This window comes from Neodiprion virginianus, chromosome 3 (genome assembly GCF_021901495.1).
Source record: "Neodiprion virginianus isolate iyNeoVirg1 chromosome 3, iyNeoVirg1.1, whole genome shotgun sequence".
NCBI classification, from domain to species: domain Eukaryota; kingdom Metazoa; phylum Arthropoda; class Insecta; order Hymenoptera; family Diprionidae; genus Neodiprion; species Neodiprion virginianus.
Genome location: NC_060879.1, coordinates 1,418,068 through 1,436,830, shown reverse-complemented (window position 1 = coordinate 1,436,830; position 18,763 = coordinate 1,418,068). Strand labels below are relative to the sequence as shown.

General features: G+C 36.8%; 1 protein-coding gene and 1 non-coding gene across 17 annotated transcripts; both read right to left on the bottom strand.

Annotated features, from left to right (window-relative positions):
* LOC124300233 (WD repeat-containing protein 7) lies at window positions 1-18,152 on the bottom strand. Of its 16 annotated transcripts, none has more exons than XM_046754069.1 (25): window positions 18,002-18,152; window positions 17,201-17,376; window positions 16,590-16,822; window positions 16,336-16,478; window positions 14,027-14,217; window positions 13,742-13,887; window positions 11,221-11,247; window positions 9,445-9,535; window positions 8,970-9,381; window positions 8,664-8,884; window positions 8,358-8,577; window positions 7,647-7,761; window positions 7,356-7,561; window positions 7,125-7,262; window positions 6,823-6,891; window positions 5,861-5,962; window positions 5,077-5,289; window positions 4,726-4,990; window positions 4,418-4,637; window positions 4,106-4,328; window positions 3,635-3,972; window positions 3,221-3,544; window positions 3,030-3,122; window positions 2,744-2,941; window positions 1-2,661 (listed from the first exon to the last, which is right to left on the bottom strand). In XM_046754069.1, the coding sequence occupies exons 2-25, from the start codon at window positions 17,363-17,365 to the stop codon at window positions 2,476-2,478; spliced, it is 4,539 nt and encodes a 1,512-aa protein (XP_046610025.1). In that variant the 5' UTR covers window positions 17,366-17,376; window positions 18,002-18,152; the 3' UTR covers window positions 1-2,475. The 16 variants fall into 16 exon arrangements, with proteins under 16 accessions (XP_046610025.1, XP_046610027.1, XP_046610028.1 ...); XM_046754071.1 differs by having other exon boundaries at window positions 1-2,658; XM_046754072.1 differs by having other exon boundaries at window positions 4,115-4,328.
* Window positions 18,153-18,640: 488 nt separating this feature from the next.
* Window positions 18,641-18,712, bottom strand: Trnae-uuc (transfer RNA glutamic acid (anticodon UUC)). Its single transcript has one exon. It is a non-coding gene; the product is annotated as a tRNA-Glu (tRNA).
* Between the last annotated feature and the right edge of the window lie 51 nt (window positions 18,713-18,763).

The following is an 18,763-nucleotide window of genomic DNA, read 5'->3' as shown; positions in this document are numbered from 1 at the left end:
GCTGTTTTCTTTTCTTCATTTTTTGACAATAACAAGATTGAAATATATCATACATAACACCTTCTCTGAGCATACATCCATTTATAATTCCATCAATAGTACGTATTTTTTTTCAACTTTTCTTCCTTTCGATATAATTAAGAATATTATTTCATATAGAATTACAGTGATTATAAATCGACTCATCAAATACATTCAATATATTATGATATCAACAATACAGTTTGTTCCATGATATATTATTCCGGAAATTTTTGTTCTCTCATTCTTTTCTTCGTATTTCTTTTCTCTACAATTAAAGTGCGTATACTTATTATTACTGCAGCAACAATCATAAAAATCTGACGTACGGTTTTGGAGATTATCACAATATTATACGCACTTCAAATAATCTGCGATTTAAAAACCATACGATTCGCAAGAAAAAAATGTTGGAACATGGAATAATATGTAACAAATGTCATTTCATATCTATTATTGATTTAATAAATGTAACCATCGAAGACAAAGAATATCTATGCATTTGAATTGATTACCGCAATGTACTAACATATTAGCTTTCGTCGTTACATTTATTATAAACAATAAATTGTTATTCATGGCAATTAATTTAAGAGTTTTGAAATGTAATACTATTTCATGCATGGGGCTCCAGGTGAGATGGATTAAATAAAGCTATCAATAAATTAACGAAAAAATCTTATAAAAGACTATTCAACGGTCTGTAAATTTGCACTACGCGATACACCGCCAACATTTTTAAAGGCGGTTTAATTACCCTATACATTGTTCTCGCCGTTAAAATCAATACGCATAGAATGACGTGCAATTAATTGCTAATAAGTACTTTTACAGAAAGTTGGCCAAACAAAATGCGCACAAATTTTAGAAAACTTATGCCAGTATTATAGGGGACTTTCCGCTGCGTAATTATACTTAGTGTATAAGTTACAACCTGGGTGTGATACTGAACCACATGATTTACCATATTAGAAACTGAAAATTGTTGGGATTTGTACGCTTTTACTCTCTGTGTGTGTGTGTGTGTATGTGTGTTAGATGCTCTGCAATGTCGGCGTTTGGATCTGATTATTTCAGAATAATTTTTATAGTATATTAGCATAGTTAAAACATTCAAATACAATCCTGACTCAAGATTAAATTTATGCGTTTGACGACGGTTTGTTTTCAATCAAATCTTTATGTCAAACCGATAACGTAAATATAAAAAATTATTAGGTGATTACTTTTTTTTTGGTAATTCTCAACAAAGACGTATGGAACTGAAGAAATAGAACAGAAAAGAAATAGACTAGTGATTGCAGAAATTTCAACTCTTTCTATAAGTTAAGTATCACTATGTACAGTGTTATCATATTGTTGTATATCGGTTGCGAATTAAATCCTTTATGAAAAAAAAATATCGCTATCACTATCTGTTCTCTAATATTAGTAGTTTGATCCTGAATAAATTTTTTTTTTTTTTAAATTCATCTTTTTTTCTTAATATTGCTTTTAGCCTTATTAATCGACGACCTTGCGTTAAGAATCTGGGATTTCAATTATTCTATTCCAAATTATAGCTTAAGACATGAACTATAATCACCGAAATAAATAGATAAATTTAACTAACTAAATAGATTATGAAATATATAATATATACATTTATATCCTTGGGCGGTTATTTTGGTATATACTTTCACGATGAGGCTGATTAATACTTTTATTACAAATGATTAAAAATGAAGAACTATTGTCGTTTCAAAGTTTGTGGAAAGATTTCTATTGATTTATACACGTCATTTTACAATTCTCAGGCGGGTAAGCGTTTGATTTCAGTCTTGACTATTTAGTTTCAATTACTATACCCTACCGAGGTCTCACCGTATTATTCATTAGTCAATTTTCTCCATTCTTTTTTTTATTTTTTATTTGCATTTTATTGTTAGCCACGAATGTGCGATAATCAAAAAGTTGAACTATGAAGACGATAGTAATACTGTTACCCAGCTACTTTTGTGAAACGAGGAGATACTTTCCTAAAAACCTTGAACTGATAATAATTTATAGTTTATCTCTTCATTTTCGAATATAACTCACCTCAGTTTAGGCTCAATGTATCAAGCCGGAGGATGTTGAAGCTCAATACAAAATAAATAACAACATGCATGGTAGGATTTCTTTTCTTTAAAACATAGAAAAAAATAAACGATTTGTGCAACTCATACTGCTTATTTAAATAATTAATTAACGATTAAAATGCGGATTGGAATTGATCGGGTGCGTTTAAAAACGGAACAAAACCGCGTATTATGATCGTTGAATATGTAACGGCGCAATGTAACTTACAGCGATAATCATCAGTGATGTGTCGAAGCATGATACTTACAAGAAAGGTCTGATTAATACCTCCGGCTTGAGTAACTACTGCATGGTCGCATTTCGATCTCAACCTCAACGAAAAATTCCAATCAATTAAACATTGAATCGTGTTTCCGAGCCATCGGCTAACATCAACGTGACGGTACGATTATTTATCCATATTAAACGGGCCAGCCGCATTGGATTCAAACGTGAAACATCATTGATAGGTGCTGTGCTGTACGACTTGATACAACGGGTTTGAGAATTTCCTAGTCCGAACATCCCGCTGCTTGTCTGCTAGATAAAGACAAACAAAGTCAGTTGAAGTTGGTGAAATAAGTTTAAGAATAATATACACAATTTATTTTAAGACAGTTACCTGCCAAAAGCACAGCTTGTTTTCCGAACATGAATAACTAACTAAAAATTTCCCCTCGGGCGAAAATGCCAGCGCAGTTACAGGGGCTTGATGAGCAGTAACCGTTTGGCATTTTACATTTCCTCGTAGTTCATAGAGCGCCAATTGCCCTCCTCGACCTCCGACTGCTATCCGCCGAGTCGTCGGACAATGGCTTACCTTTTAATAAATATTTTCATCCGGTAAGTACAATTTACAAATTTTACTTATCAATTGGAGCAAATGAAACCTTTTTTTCCACACTCACTTGATTAAACCTACAGACAGCAGGAAATACGTCGTTCAGTGGTTTCATTTTAAGATGACCAGGATCGAGACAATGGAGTATGATGTCCATGACCTGAAGATAATGTGAAGAACCAAGTAGCGATGAAATATGATTTTAAAAAAACACAATGTTTCGTATAATAGCTATAATTGAAAGGTTAAATATCTCACCTCAACGAGTAAATCGCTCATTTCACTCTGCATTTTGTCAATCAATTGTTCAACTATTCTCAGTATTTCAGGCTTGGCTCTGGCGAGTACGCTTGCAGCGAGATTGACATTCAACGTCTGTGCGTTTTGCTGGAGAGTATTAAATCGCGCAACTTCTCTCGCCATAGTTGTGATAAATGCGGCTGGTCTGGCCGTTGCTATCAGCATCAAAGCGTGCCTCGCGGTTCTGCAGCTGTCAGCTTGAGGCGTTAGCGGTAAGCCGTAAGTCATGCTGGGCACTAGCTTGTCGGCATCGCAACACATTTCGAGGAGCCCAAGCAGGACCTGACGAAAATTAAAAAACGCATAACAAACTATTGCACTTCATCCTTCGACGATCTTAACAAGAAACTTTTATCTCACGCTGAAATTCACCTTCGAAACATCGAGGTATGGCTCCCAGACCGTGAAGCCGCGGCCGATGAGGTCTATCGCAGCTCTGCGCAAGGCTGTGTGCATCGGTAGTTTCGAGGAATGAGGCGCGTGGAGTAAATGCGTCAGAGCCATGCTTGTATGCCGGGCAAGATTGTTATTCCCAATTCCGAATCCCTCGACCACAGAACTCTTTCGTCTTTGCTCACTGTCTCTTCGTTCTCTGGCGTTAGTCACATCCTGTCCGAACTCCGCCCCAATCACACCGAGCAGTACAACTGCCGTTGTCTGTTTTTGCTTCAGCTCTGCTATGCTCGACGGTTTTCTCGCTATACTTAATTCTGGAAAAAGAAGTAATTCGGATATTCATATTTTTGGTACTTCTGAACAAATATCCGTTCTTAAAAAGTCTGACACATTCTAATACACGGTACAAATATGTCTGTACCGTAGCAAGTTAGGTGTAAATTGTACCTTCCGCACCTTCTTCATCCTCTTCTTCCTCTTCCTGTTGTTGTTCTATCGTAGGAACTGGGCTGCCTGGTGGAGGGCTGTGGTTTTGGGACTGTGGGGCAATGGGTTCTTGTGTACTGTACTGGGGTAAATATTGTGACCAATTGTCCACGAGTGCCTTCCTGCCTTTTGGCCCCATCCTGCCAAGTTCTGCCAATAAAAGAGCCTGAGCTGCTTCTCTGACCTGAAGAATAATTGAAGATTATAAGAAAACAATAAAATTAATTCCTGAACCCAAGCGGAATTGTAAGTGTAAATATACAATCTACACACCTCCAGACATTGGTGTTGCCATCGTCTAGCCATCATTTCGACTTGGGGTCGCTTGAAGCTCTTCGCTCCTCCCTGGGCTGCAACTTTATCAGGTAAAAGAACGCAATGTAGAGTAGCAAGAAGCGACCAGCCTTGTTTGATTTGAGCCTGCTGAACGGTGTACATTTCTTCGTTTTCCTCCTCTGCTTTGTTCCAGCTCACTGCAACTCTGTTTCCCGGTCTGTAATAAAAGGAAGATTGGCAAATTGTGGACAATGAGTTAACCATTCACCAAGTATCGTTATGCAGAATCAAGTACTGTTATTCACCTATGCAATTTACGATTTCTTTCCTGTTCGGGAACAAACGTAGCATTGTTCATGGACATTAGGGTGTTTGCCAGTGATACGACAGCGAGCAGATGATTACTCGTCAAAGTTGTAGACAATTCCCAGTGAGCTCGAGCGGTGAAAGCTCTTGTGAGGCGCTCTTGCCTCACCAATTCAACCGGCAAACGTTGTTCTAATTGAGTCGCAGGCTCACCAGCTGGCTCCAACTGAGTTTGCCAGGTTGGAAGTAGCAGAGACATGTATCCTGTGGAATATAATGATGGTGGTTTAAATTGCACGGTGTTTCAAATCTGCGAATATTGCGTAATTGAGTTATCGACCATTACAAACCTCCTTTGGATAAAACGCCGAATGAAACAGGTACCATGGGCCTGAGCAGGCCCAATTTTCCTTCGCACACTCTGTCCAGATCAGGATCCATTCCCCAAGCGTGAAGAAGGCTGAGCAGTAACTGAGCTACTTCCATTGCAGCGTTTGGCTCGCTGAAAGCTCCGTTTCTCTTCAAACTGTTTTTCGGTAAATCATTGTTATTCCAACCCTCACCTGAGCAAAAACATTGATTCTTTAATAAAATATCAGCAGAAAATATTTCTTTACGGTGTAATTGAAAAATTACAAATAAATAAATAAATAAATACTAAATAAGAAAACAATGTTTTAGAGAGAATAAAAAGAAAAAATGACTGGCTGAACATCATCAGTTTTTCGTCAAACTCATTGCTGACTGGAGTGAAGCATGAAAATAATGAGAAAAACATATGATGCGTGGTTCGAATTATCAATAGTGCATAGCGTAATAAAATAAAAATATGTCTTTTCATTTATCGGTCGCAATGTTCTCGCAATCGCACATTAGTTGTAAAAAAAATCAGCTCAATGGAAACCGTGGATCTGGAGCTATAATACAGGGTGAAGTGGTAGAGCAGAAAGGTAGAAAAATTATAAAATTATACTCGATTAAAAGCTGTGAGAAATAGAATTTATGTGGATAGACTAAAACTCGCAAATGTAAAGTCCGAAATAAGAGAAAAAAAAGGAATAATAATAATAAAGTAAAAATCCATGCGCAGTAACGAATAATCTTGCAGTTTACGCTGGGGAGGTTTGCGCTAACCTTTGCCGTCAAGAGTGGACGGCTTTAAACCAACGCTTTCAACCTTGGCCTGCAACTTAGTCTGGACGTTTTCGGCGCCCTCCTTCATTTTAGCCAATATACCTAGAGAAAGAGATACTTATTCTGTAGACAATATTGTCGTATTATAAATATGTACATTTATTTGGTGCAAGCGCATTGCCAAGTGAACTGGAGCTAGATATCAAACGGCGACAAAACGAGCCTACGCAAGATCTACGTATCAACCTAGAGAAAGCATTAAAATAAAACTATTTAGTGGAAATAAATATGACAAACATCGGTATCAAATACATCAGACAATCACATCTAGTTTGCTCACATAAATCAAAGTAGCGATCTCGAAGAAACGGATAGAAAAATCATTACTGCTAAATAAAGGTGAAATGATTATCATTAGGCAGACAACGAATTGTTTCATCACTCTGTGTTGGGGTGTTCGTAAACGTGTGTACTTTGCAATATTTCATTAGTTCTGAAAAAAAAATGAAGATTAAAACTGCTGCCGTCCTTTAGTAAAGTTGCTCATTTTATAGTCTATCGCGAGCACACACAGTTGACGTAAATAAAAGCGGGTGAATAGCGAGCGCAAGTAGCTGCAGATTAGTGATCTCTATTTTCATGTTCAGTCTTGCTGAAATAGAGAAGATATAACTAAGTGAAAATTGTTCATTGACATTAATATCGTTGATTTTTCAAACAATATTAGATATTTAATCAACGACAACGATTGCACAAGCTGTTTGATAAAAGCGACAAACAAAAAATGATTAAAGGCCGTGCAAATAATAACTATTGTAGTTCAAAAGCGGTGCTATATCGATGATGATAGTAATAATAACAACAACAACAAGAGAAACAATAATAGCGATAATAATATGAAATAAAAAAATAAGTGATTCATTGACAAATGCTAAAAAAAAGTACACAACAGTAAACGGTACCGTGTCGATCCTTTTCCTTGAGAATTCTTTCAACGTCTCCGGCCTTATCCTTGACACGGCCGAAAAAATCTACAAACCATTAGTTTCAACGTTCATAAAGATTTGAGAAAATTCGTATTGTTTTTCATAATTTTTATATACACAACTGTGAAATAATATACACCAGTCTCTACTGTTGTTCGAAATTCGCAAATTGGACCTTCATCAAGTGTTATTTTTAATAACCCACTACCATTCAATAATGATTAATTACACAACGCCAGGACAGAAACGAGAATTTATCGAACTCTTGGAAGACATACCAGCTATTTTTTTGTGAGCATCTGGACTAGCTGACTGCGTAAGAGCGGCAACCTTGTGGTATTCAGCCGCAGATATCAGACCCTGAGCCTCGAGTGATCCGGGTGACATGGATCCGTACTCGTCGCTCAACAGTTGCACTGAACGACGGTAAAGATATTTCTTTGATAATAATTAGTAGACAACCACGTGATCGGAATGAACAACATTGATTAAGGGAAGAAATTTCTCACCAATGAGTGCCTCGATGTCAAAGAAGAGTATGTGGCTTTCAGGATCCTTTGGGTTCGTCCTGAGTCCCTGTATCATTAGCGGGGCACCCTTTGCCTTTATCTGATTACCATGATCGCTTCCAGCGCCTCCGTGAAGCTGTTGCAACTGATGTAATCCGCGTTGAGTAGCGTGTCTAATTGCCGAAAGATTCCGGTGCCGCAGACCCCTGTAGTAATGAGACGTTTCGATTCAGTTTAGAGCGAATGGGTATAGGTGAAAGTAAACTTAACGACGAGACGTTTTGTATTTACCGGAAGAAATGCACGGCTGGATTTGCCAGTCCCAGTTCACCTCCAGCTGCAGTGCCTCCGGTAGCTGCTATGGTATTTTCGTCGCAAGCATAAAGGACCTCCTCGGCAATTATACCTGATAGAATGTTTTTTAAAAATTTTTTTTTATCATTTTCCAAATAATGTATACCATCTTTTTTCATATCTGTATACTCTTGTGGAAAAAGAAATGAATGGGCTTTCACGTTTTTGACTAAATAAGGTCCAATCTTGAAACGCTGTAACTTTGCGTGGATTGCAAGTAGAAGGTTAAATCAAAATTCACTTGTTACACAGAATAAAACTTTTTCAGACACTATTTCTATTGATATTGGACTACTTGACAAGAAAAAATCGCAGACACAATTTTAAGAAAAAAAATGTCGAAGGGAAAATTCCAAGCTACAAAATGGCTGTCTTAAAAATCTGAACAAAAATTCTGATCATCGAATATGATCGCGCAAAGTTGAAGGTTCAATTTACAAATTTGACATGAGTGGATTTAAAGATAGGATATAGGATTACTCGAGAAAAAGTACATATAAAAATTCTTAGCTTCAAAATTGTTTTTGATTCAACCATCTAATAGCAATTTATGCAAAGTTACGGCGTTTCAAAATTGGACCTTTTTTCGGTCAAAAACGGGGGGCGTTAATTTGTCTCACGAGTGTAGTACGACACTACCAGTCTTACCATGTAAGACTCTGTCCAAATGTCCAGTTTCCATTTGCCAGACATAAACGGCACCGTCGGAACATCCGACGATCATGAAGTCGTCGAGTGGACGCCACTTTATCGTAACGACAGGGAACAAGTGCCTTGAAGCTAGAACAACGCATTTCCTCTCAGCCAGGGAGAGCAGCGTAACGCTGTGGTCCGAGGCAACGCTGCAGACACATTTTTGTAGTCGAGGCTACAGAATAAGTTGGTTCGATTAGTCGAAAGGTATTATGCAGCCCGTTGATTAACAAATACATTGTGAACAGCTGAATTACGCACACTGCAGTTGTCGGGAGGCACCATTAGCTGAGTAATTTCTCCAGCATGAACACAGAAGCGATGGATCAGTGTACCCGCGTACAAATCCCACAAGCATACGGCAAAGTCAACTGCTCCGGACACCAAATGCGTCCGATCGTATCTCGGTGCAGCCCCGTGCGGATACAGCAGGCAATTTACTCTGCCAGAATGTCCGAGTAAAACTTGATGAGGTGGCCAATCTAAAACCAAAATGCATTGTTTGAACGACGTAAATCGAGGATACTTCCTGCAGTGTAGCGTTGACAATGGATTTTGGCGACTAACCGTCGTACTGCTGATGATTGCCGTGCAAAAGTTGCAGCATAACGGTTTGGGTAGCAGGAACAATGATTATGCTACCGTCTTCTCTGCCCAAAACAAGCCGACTTTGCTGCGGCAAGTAAATGCTGGAAGTCAATTTAATTCCGTGACCATCGCCGGAGTCTAACTGATCAAGAATTCCGACTGGGGGTGGTTTCATTGCTTCCCAGGCAGCCGTTAGACTGGTCTTTATAGTCGGCGGTAGACTGGTAGGTTTATAATCGTTTTGATTGATTTGCGTAAGTTGTTGAGATGAGATCTCGGGCAGTGTCCATAAGACAACGACACCTTCGCTATCGCCTCGGAGTAAATATTTCGAAGTTTTATTGTGCTTCTGAACTGTGACCAGTCGCATCGCCGGAGGACACGATAATGGCTGAAATGAATTTTCTGCCATAAGAACCTTCTTGCCTTATTAAAAGTTCGAATAATTTTATACCTTATCGCCTGGCTGCGTCAGAGTGTAGTACAAATATGGTTGATCACACTCAGCTGCAGGGGTATGAAACTCCTTGTTGTCAGCTACGCTACTATGGATCCGAGAAAAAAAACGTATTACGACAACGCAAATTCCAATTCAAATATAAGATTATTTGCTTTCATATACTCAATAATTATGGAATACTGTTTTTCTATCGTCTTTCATTTAACTGGATATCAGATTAATATTTGCGTTGAACAGAGTAAAGCATTACTGTTCACGAAGCTACTGGCCAATTGCTAGAATCATTGATGTGTGCAAGACGCATTTAATTCCCTACATCATGATTTTTAAACATTATCAATTACTGCAAATATTCCATAAGTATTATAATTAAGACGTAATAACTTTGTATTGCATACACATTTATGTGTGAGAGCAAAGACACAGATGTGCCAAAATTAATGCTAAGAAAGGCTGAAGTCATAAATAAAGTATGAACATCGATTTCATTAAAGCGAAGAATACAGAGCTAGTAGCATCAAATCGTCTTAGAATTAGTGAAAATAATCAAATCTCAAACCTAATGTCAATTGCATGTGTTAATTACAGTTAAATTGTATTTCAAGCTGCGGAAAAAGTTTATGACTGAAAGGTGTACAGTTTTTCACTTGAAATGAGAATGTAATGAACGAGAAGTTGCTACCAGTTCTGGGAACAGTATTTCGTCATAGCTGAAAGCTCGATCTATTGTTTGATAAAAATAACAACAGGGGCACGAAGTACTTATTTCTTCGAAATTAACAATTTTACCAAAACAGCTCTATTCTGAAAACAATCCGACTTTACTTAGTCATATTCTACAAATATCATCGGGCTATGTATAAGATATAATAATCGTATTAAATTAGGAGAAGACTCAACTATCGATTTGAGACGTATTTTAAATTCTAATTCAACTTTGAATTAGAAATTCAAAAGGATTTATCATTCTGATCCAATCGGTTGCTGCAGCTACGAATTTCTTGTCATATCTAAGAATGTAAGAAAGAAGACCAGGCAATGTAATAAGAGCTAACGATGTCTGTACCATTCAACGTGTGTGCGTAGTAATGTACCACTTTGTATTTTTCATCAATGTAACTTTTTACACCGATTGAATTGTGTTCAATAGCCAGAAAGCAGTTTTAAGCAAAAGCAATATATTAGCAAGCATGACTTGCGGTACTGAGAAGTAAATAAAGTGAAATTGTGATGAGATAAGTCAATGAAATTGCCTAATCTGCCACTAATCTACGGTTCGTGAACCATGTACAGAGCTGGCGTATGAAAATTTGTTAATAAAAAGCTGAATTGATGACTAATTGAAGGTAGCAAGTAACATATGCCTTCCAACTGCTGATTTTGCACTGTAGGCAACTGCAGTTAACGTGCTGTCTATGATCGTTATTGATATGAATGATATTATATGACAAGTATAATAACTCATGCGTTACCTGGATTGTTTGAACACTTATAAAAAATTATCAGGACGCAAGAAGTTGAAGTTAATGAGGCTTGTAAGATGGAATTCAAATTATTGTATAGCCGCTCGTTAGTATACATATAAATACAAATATGTATTGTACGTATAGGCAGAAATGATGAACAAAAGGCACACTGAAGTCTGTATGATTGTGATATAGAAAATATATCTAAGCGTGATGAATATGAATAAATATAAAGAATTAAAAAAAAAAAAATTGAGATATACGTATATGAATATGAATAAGGTAAAATATATTTTCGCGTTACCTGCTGAGAGCCTTGCCCTTCAGCTTGCTAGAACAGACCGGATCTCTCGTAGTATGTGGTAGAGGGTATGTTATGTAAGACGAAACATCACCATCAAACAGATAAATGTGTTAATCAATGTGCAGTAACGATTTGTAAACGGTGAATTGATAAATTTGTGAAAACAATTGTCGAAGAAGAAAAAAAAAATCCAGAGATAAAAGATATTCGACAATACAAACAAAAATAAAGTTAGGGTATAGGTAATAACGCTTCGAAAAAAAAAAAATTACATTGACGAAATTTGTCGCCACATAATCTGCACAAATATAACAAATCGTGAACGTTTTTATGCAAAACGAAAGCTCGTTTAGAGATTAATTATGATTGATAAACTGTAATTTGCTTATGTTTCGGTGACAATTCCTCGTTACAACGCGATAGTAGTGTCAAGATGTAGCTTCATTTAAGTGAGAATCAAATAAAAACTGTTAGTACAAGAGCCGAATCTCACTCGGTTTGTCTAAACCGTGTCGAAAAACTACTTGCTTTCCAACAAACGCGTACTCTACGGACTCTGCGAATGAACTGTCTTCGGCCGTTTTGAGAACTCGTTAACCCGTGAAAATTTGTAGCGAGAAAGGAGAAATTGTATCTTTTACAAGGTTCGCAATACCTGCCACAAACTGTATCGAATGAATTCATTGAAAAAAGATAATGTAAAACAGTGCTTTGCTTGCAGGTGCCTGTAAAGTGTTGCTATTTTTTGAGACCAAAAATAAAACCAATAAAGGAAAAAAAAACTGCAAACTAATTTCAGCTAGTTGTGTGTGATTTGAAACTATTCCAACTCCTTAAATATAAATGTAACCTATCAATTATACCGTAAATTTTTCATTCATGTATTATTATTAATATTATTATTATTGTATCCTAGCTGTAAATAAAATAAATAAAGTAGCAACAGCAAATTAGACCTTGTTACTTGAATGTGGAATATATATTTCAATGTAACGTGTAAAGAGTAAAATGTAAAATGTGGAAATGTAAAGTAAATGCACTAAAATATATATTGATACACGGACGTAAATTTAAGCTACATGCTATTTCCATTTGGACAGTCCAATCCAGGATTGCGATACAATAGTGATATAAATAACTGTTGACTACATGATTAGAATCATACTGTAATCAGAAATGCTGATATGATATGACAAACTTTCTAATTAAAGCGCTATACTAGTTTTTGGAACATTCCACACAACAAATCTGGTATAATTTGCATAGTCTTACATTGTATAAAAATTGCGATTCTCTACGTATGTGTGAAATAGAGAAAATAAATAAATAAATAAATAAATGAATGAATGTTACCATATCTCAGTCAATCAACATGCACTTGTGACTATGATGCCAGGAGTTTTAATATACGCACTCAAAAATAAGTTATAAGTACATAACAATAAGGGTTTTTTAATTTGTTGGCGGAGAAGGAAGAAAAATTTAAGATTTTCCAAAGTAGAAAATTGCATACTATTAAGGAAAAACCGAAACAATGGATTATAAAATATTACACGGAATGAACTAAATATAAGTAGAGGAAAAAAAAAATTGCTATAAATTTTTTTTGAAACAATTGAAATGGCATATTTTGTTTTTTCTATGACTTTGCTGTTCGCGAAAAGATAAACTGTTAAATAATTTTACAGTGAATAAATACTTTTATGTTAAGCTAGGTAAATTTTAGCAATAAACTAGTTTCTAAGTCCACTCCTGAATTCGAGAGCTTTCTTATAGTACTCCCGTCAGGAAGTATACTTTGAACCGTGTGTTCTATATATTTGTTCCAGTGGTATGAAATAAATAAATAAGTTGCAGGGCCATAAGATATACATATCTTAAAAACATTCATGCGCGATGCACCTTATTGGTAAAAGATTAAAACTGTAGAAAACAATTTGATTGAACGTCACATATGGTGTATATTTCTTACTACTCGACAGCGGTACCGAATTTAATGAAAAGTCAAAATTTGAAGGTAACATTAAACTCTGGGATTCGTCTTGCTGTAAATAACACATTAAATCAAATGCAATTGTAATCATCTATCACGGTGTCGCAGGCCATACTGAATGACACGATTTTTATCTAACGAAAATTTAGTGCACATCTTACATAGATAATCTATATCGCTGATTTTATAATTTACTCTCACACATTTCATCAAATCTACATTTCACACTTTAACTCAAAGATCTAAATTGCAGTCGACGTCTTAAAAATGACTAAAATTATTCCCATTTCGTATAATTTGTTATAAAGAATAAATTTAAGTATTTTGAAAATAACGTTGCATACATTTTTTGAAGAAAATAATTTGAAAATCATTATTACCTGGCAATGTGATATCAAACAATCACTAAACCCTGTGAAATTGCTAATGAAATGTGAAATTTAACTAATTTCAGCAGAATTTTTATAGAAACTGGCTCGATGCTATTTCTTTTGGACCATAATTTACGTCTACATGGGAAAAACGTACTTGGCGGGTAATTTGTAGAGATAACCATGACCTTCGTCACTCCAAAGAACGACCCTGTCAGCGGCCAAAAAATCTCCCGCCATCCAGCGTTCGCCGCGAGGCGCCGTTACAGAACAGAGAACTGAGAAATCTCCGGCGTCAAATATCTAACGCATAGTAAGATGTTGTTATGTTACTGTTATTACATTCTGATTTCTCTAAGTGGTATCAAACCAAACCTTAATATCCTATAGTTACAACTTCAATATTGATACGATGATAAAATGAGTCGCAAGATCGTCTCACCTGCCAATACTTGGAGCATACTATCAGTACTGTTCTCTGATTATAGGGGCAGCACGTCATCGCCAATGCGTTGAGGCAGCGAATTTGTTTGCTTTCGTGCTCGTACAATGGCTCGCTGTGGCGGTTCTCATGGCCCAGTAGAGTCCAGACTTTCACTGTCCCCGTTGTAGTCAATGCCAAGACTACGTCGTCTTTAATAAAAACGAATTAGCTGTTGTAAGATAATAGTAGATTTTACAAAATAGCATTCAAAGCAGCATATTCAACAAAGCCGAATAAATGTATAGATAATTTCATTTATCGACACATCTGGACTTGAACTACTTTGTCAAATTCCGTTTCTCAGTCTTGAAAATTAACATTGATGTATTTAAAATACGCACAACGATCGATCAGCGTCAGCTCTTTTATGTTTTACAGACAATTAATATTCACACAACTGTAAAACTGTACAAATTTCGGAACAATGCTATTGTCCAAAAGTTAGTGATTACCAATTACGCGCAATTTCTGTTAACTGAAATAACACCAAGAACTAAAAAGCTTTTCATCCCAAATACAATTATTCTGTTACGGTAATAGATAAATTCTTTTTACTGCGCATTGAAAATTTCTCCTCGCTGCAGAGTAAGCTCAAGAATACACAGATTAAAACTCTGCAGTGACAAATTAGCAGCGTATAATGAGATGGTAAAATTTTTGCATGCCTATGAAATTGAAGTTAAACTGAACAACTTTTTACGAAATCTTAGCTAGGCTTTTTGTTAATTTGAAAGCATTAAAATCGTTGTTAATAAATTTAGCAATAAACATTGCGCTAGTTAATTTTTAAATGTAAAACATGCGTTCAAACAAGGGATACCTAATTAGATAATTTTATTACGAAAAATCTGATCCTAGGATAATATGTAGTTTAATATTTATACTTACGTTAGAGCGTATACAGCTTAGAGATATCGCACAAATGATAGATGTATGAACAGAGGATTAGAGCGTTAGTGGGTAAAAGGATTCAGCAGACTTGATGTTGAAAGAGACTCATCGATAAAAGTAGGATCAAAGTAAAGTAATTGGTAAATCAAAGATCAACAACTACCGATACAACAAATTGATAAGAAACAGAGCGACAGAAGTGTATGTTCTTTTCTGTTTTGTCTTCCGAAACTTCGGTGACGCTAAAATGAAAGAAGTACTACAGTCTCTACCAATGTGCTATAACCACCCTGTATCCAGATTTTCTACGTGCTGTAACATGACAACACAATTAAATCGAACCTTCAGTAGAATTTATAATATTAAGAACATGCACGGTATAAGTAAAATATTGTTACATTGACCTTAATTTATTGAAAACTATTTAATTAACGTGAACGTGAGTCATTAATTTATGACTTTGCACGGCTCTTCCAGAGCAAAATAAAATTCAAAGATCCTGTTTAACAAATTGACACTGAACAAAAAACAGAGCTTTCAAGTAATTCCCAAGAAGATATTCTGGTAGTATTATTTAAAATAACAAAAAGTTAAAAGTTGCAAAAAATTTTCAGTTAAAACCGAGTTATTCAAAGAGGCAAAAGAGAATAAAAAAATTAATAAATTGAAACCCAAAACGACAAATCATTAAATATTGTTACAAAGGGTGAAATCACCCGTTTTGTCCCCTTTTGAATGATCTAGTAGTCATCAAAGACATAAGAGGTTTATAAACGTCTTTTATCTATGATGACTACTAGATCATTCAAGAGGGGACAAAACGGGTAATTTCACCCTTTGTAACAATATATAACTGAACAAGCCTCCGTCTGATATTCCCAATGTGAATGAAATTTTCTAACAAACCTTCTCGTGATTTAAGTATTGCAGTGCTACCAAAAAAATTTGACCGCAGATAATCTGCAAGATTCTAAAATGCTGAGTGCACTATTATCTCAAACAAGATACATAATCTCAAATACGTTTATTGCTAATAAAAAGAAGATATCACCAGAAAATTAAATTCACAAGTTATTAATATTTCCAATGTTTAAAAACTATTTACAGATTTGATAGCGATATACAAAACGAAAATATCAGACCGTGGAGTGACAAACTTGGAAAGCTCGATGAAATACTAAAACAATAGAGGAAGTGCCGATCGATTGTTACATGGGAAAATCAATGAAAAATTATACCTCAGGTAACTCAGGTCAGCGAGAAAGTTTGAGAAAACAAATAGATCCTCTAAGGCCGATAGAGACAAAAATAGGTATCGGTAAAGTATAATACGGGTTAGGATGGTAAGCATAGATGTGTGATGAAGTGTAACTAACTTGTATGCACGAGGAACCGACCTTTCCGTTTGGCCGGTCGCAGGACGTGCAAAGCGCTAATCCAATCTGGATTAACGCGGGAGCTTAGAGTGAACAAAACTTCCAGGCTGAAGGGATCCATGACCAAAACTTCTGGATAATAACTGAAACATCGAAGCAAGAGCGTGATCAACGGTTTCTAGATAAAACTCGCACGACTAGCTGCAAAGTTGTGAAATCTTATGACACTTAGTAGGTATCGCTCTGTCTCTCACCCAGAGCAAAATAGCCTGATGTCTTCGCCTCCAGCCGAAACATAAGGAAGCATCTGAGTGTGAATGTTATTGAGCTTGACAGCTTCCCTACACTTTCCATCGATCAAATCCCAGGTGCACATTTCCCCGCTCTCGCTGCTGCTAACTATATAGTTTTGCTCCATTATCACGCTTGCTCGGCTCAGACACATTATCGGTGCCGTATGTCCAACAAGCAGACAACGTGGAGTCATCTTGATAAATCAAAAAGCATCATCATTAATCCTGCGTCGTTATCTGTCACCACATCGAGCCGCGGATTGAATAGCGAGGTGAATATTCTAAATTCTTGGTGTTACGAATGAGTTGTAATGTTAATAAACTACAAGTCTCAGGAAAAAAATACAGCCAAACCCTGAGAAATTGTTTGCGATTTTAATGATTACCCATCTTATCAATTATTACGTTAGAACAAACAGTCTTAATCAGCATCACTGGGACAGAATATGAAGGACGGTCGGGAGGATGCGTGCAAAAATTTACGACTCACCTAAGGGGCCTGATTTACAACTATTATTGATACTGGCCGGGGATAAAATGATAAGACGCAATACTCGGAGATTCGATTTTACCTTCAGAGTTTCGGGGTCGACTTGCCACAGGCATATCTGCCCGTCGTAGCATCCTGTCACGAGAGTTTTCTGATCCCTCGACAAGTATATGCAGGAGATACAATGAGTCGGAGCTACTCTTCCCCACAGTACAATCGGTACGACCAAACTGTTGCCTGCCGTCATCTTGAAACGTCCTAAACGTGGGAGCGAATAATAAAAAGTAATTAACTATTTAACCGCCGACGTGACTAAATTAAGCAGCAGATAAAACTAGCCTGAATAATTGGCGGAATTGCGACTGTGTAAAGTTGAGCCCGTCAAGCGAACGTCACGAATCGAATCGTTTATTAATCCATTCGGAGTGTTATGATAATAAAACGAGAGTCAGACGTCACGAGCAAAGATAATCGTTATACGCTATTGGCAAATTATACGAAGTTTCGATACGAGTCGAGTCGCAACAAGAATAGAACTGTCAAACGATCCGCTGCACTGCTACAGAGTCGCGTTTCCCGCATCCCGAGACGAACGAAGCCTGACGTTCCCTGATCTTTTCAACTTTCCAGATCCGAATTACGTTGACGCAGGCTGGTAGTAAACTGTTTCAACGCTCGTGGTCGCAGCAATTGGCACGAACTGATTAAAATCAATTTAGCAAACACGTCTGCTGGCTCCGCCGCTCCCCCGCGATCCAGGAGAAATACGTTCGCTCTTTTTTGTTCCTCGGGTATGTTATCGTTCCGAATCACGAGTCTGCGAGGCTCTTTTAGCGAGCCGCGATTATCGTCGGACGATCGGCACTGTTATCGATCAACTTACCGCGAACAGCGAACCTCGGGAATACTGTTACGCCTCGAGTACAGCCCACTTATCCCACAGAGCCGTACGCTGTTCTCTACGTTGATATCACACTAACGTCCATTTTCTAATTGACTAGGCAAAGTCAATCAGCTGATTTGTTTTGAGTGTGGTGTGCGCGAACCACGTGCGCGCAGCTTCACGCTGCTCCGCTCTCTTGACAGAACGGGGATAAGGGAAGAAACTGCTTTACCGCGTGAGGAAGACAATCCCTCATTGCATACAGACGTGGAGGAGGCCTGGACAGACGTTTAGAGCAATGCTGCTCTTTGTTCATTTAGTTGCCTTTCATAATCATGTCGTTAAAATGTTGCTTTTATTAATGCAAGCCATTTATTAGAATTTTTTAGCTTATCATGTAAAAATTTATCTTGCATTTCAATATTTTATGTGTCTATCGGACTTTTCGGCGAAACCTTTCGTTCCACATTTGTAAATTATATTACTTCATTTTAAAATATGCCAAACATTGATATTATTAACTGATTGTTTCAATAACTTGACCCAATAGACACTAGTATATAATATGTATTCATATTATCCGGATACTATTAAAACATAGAGTAGCGGTAGCTACAAAAAGAAATAAGGCAAAAAAGTTTCCCATGCCGGGAATCGAACCCGGGCCTGCTGGGTGAAAGCCAGCTATCCTAGCCACTAGACCACATGGGACTGTGAAGATCATGTCATTGTTATTTTATATAATTCGCATAGACGAAAAAT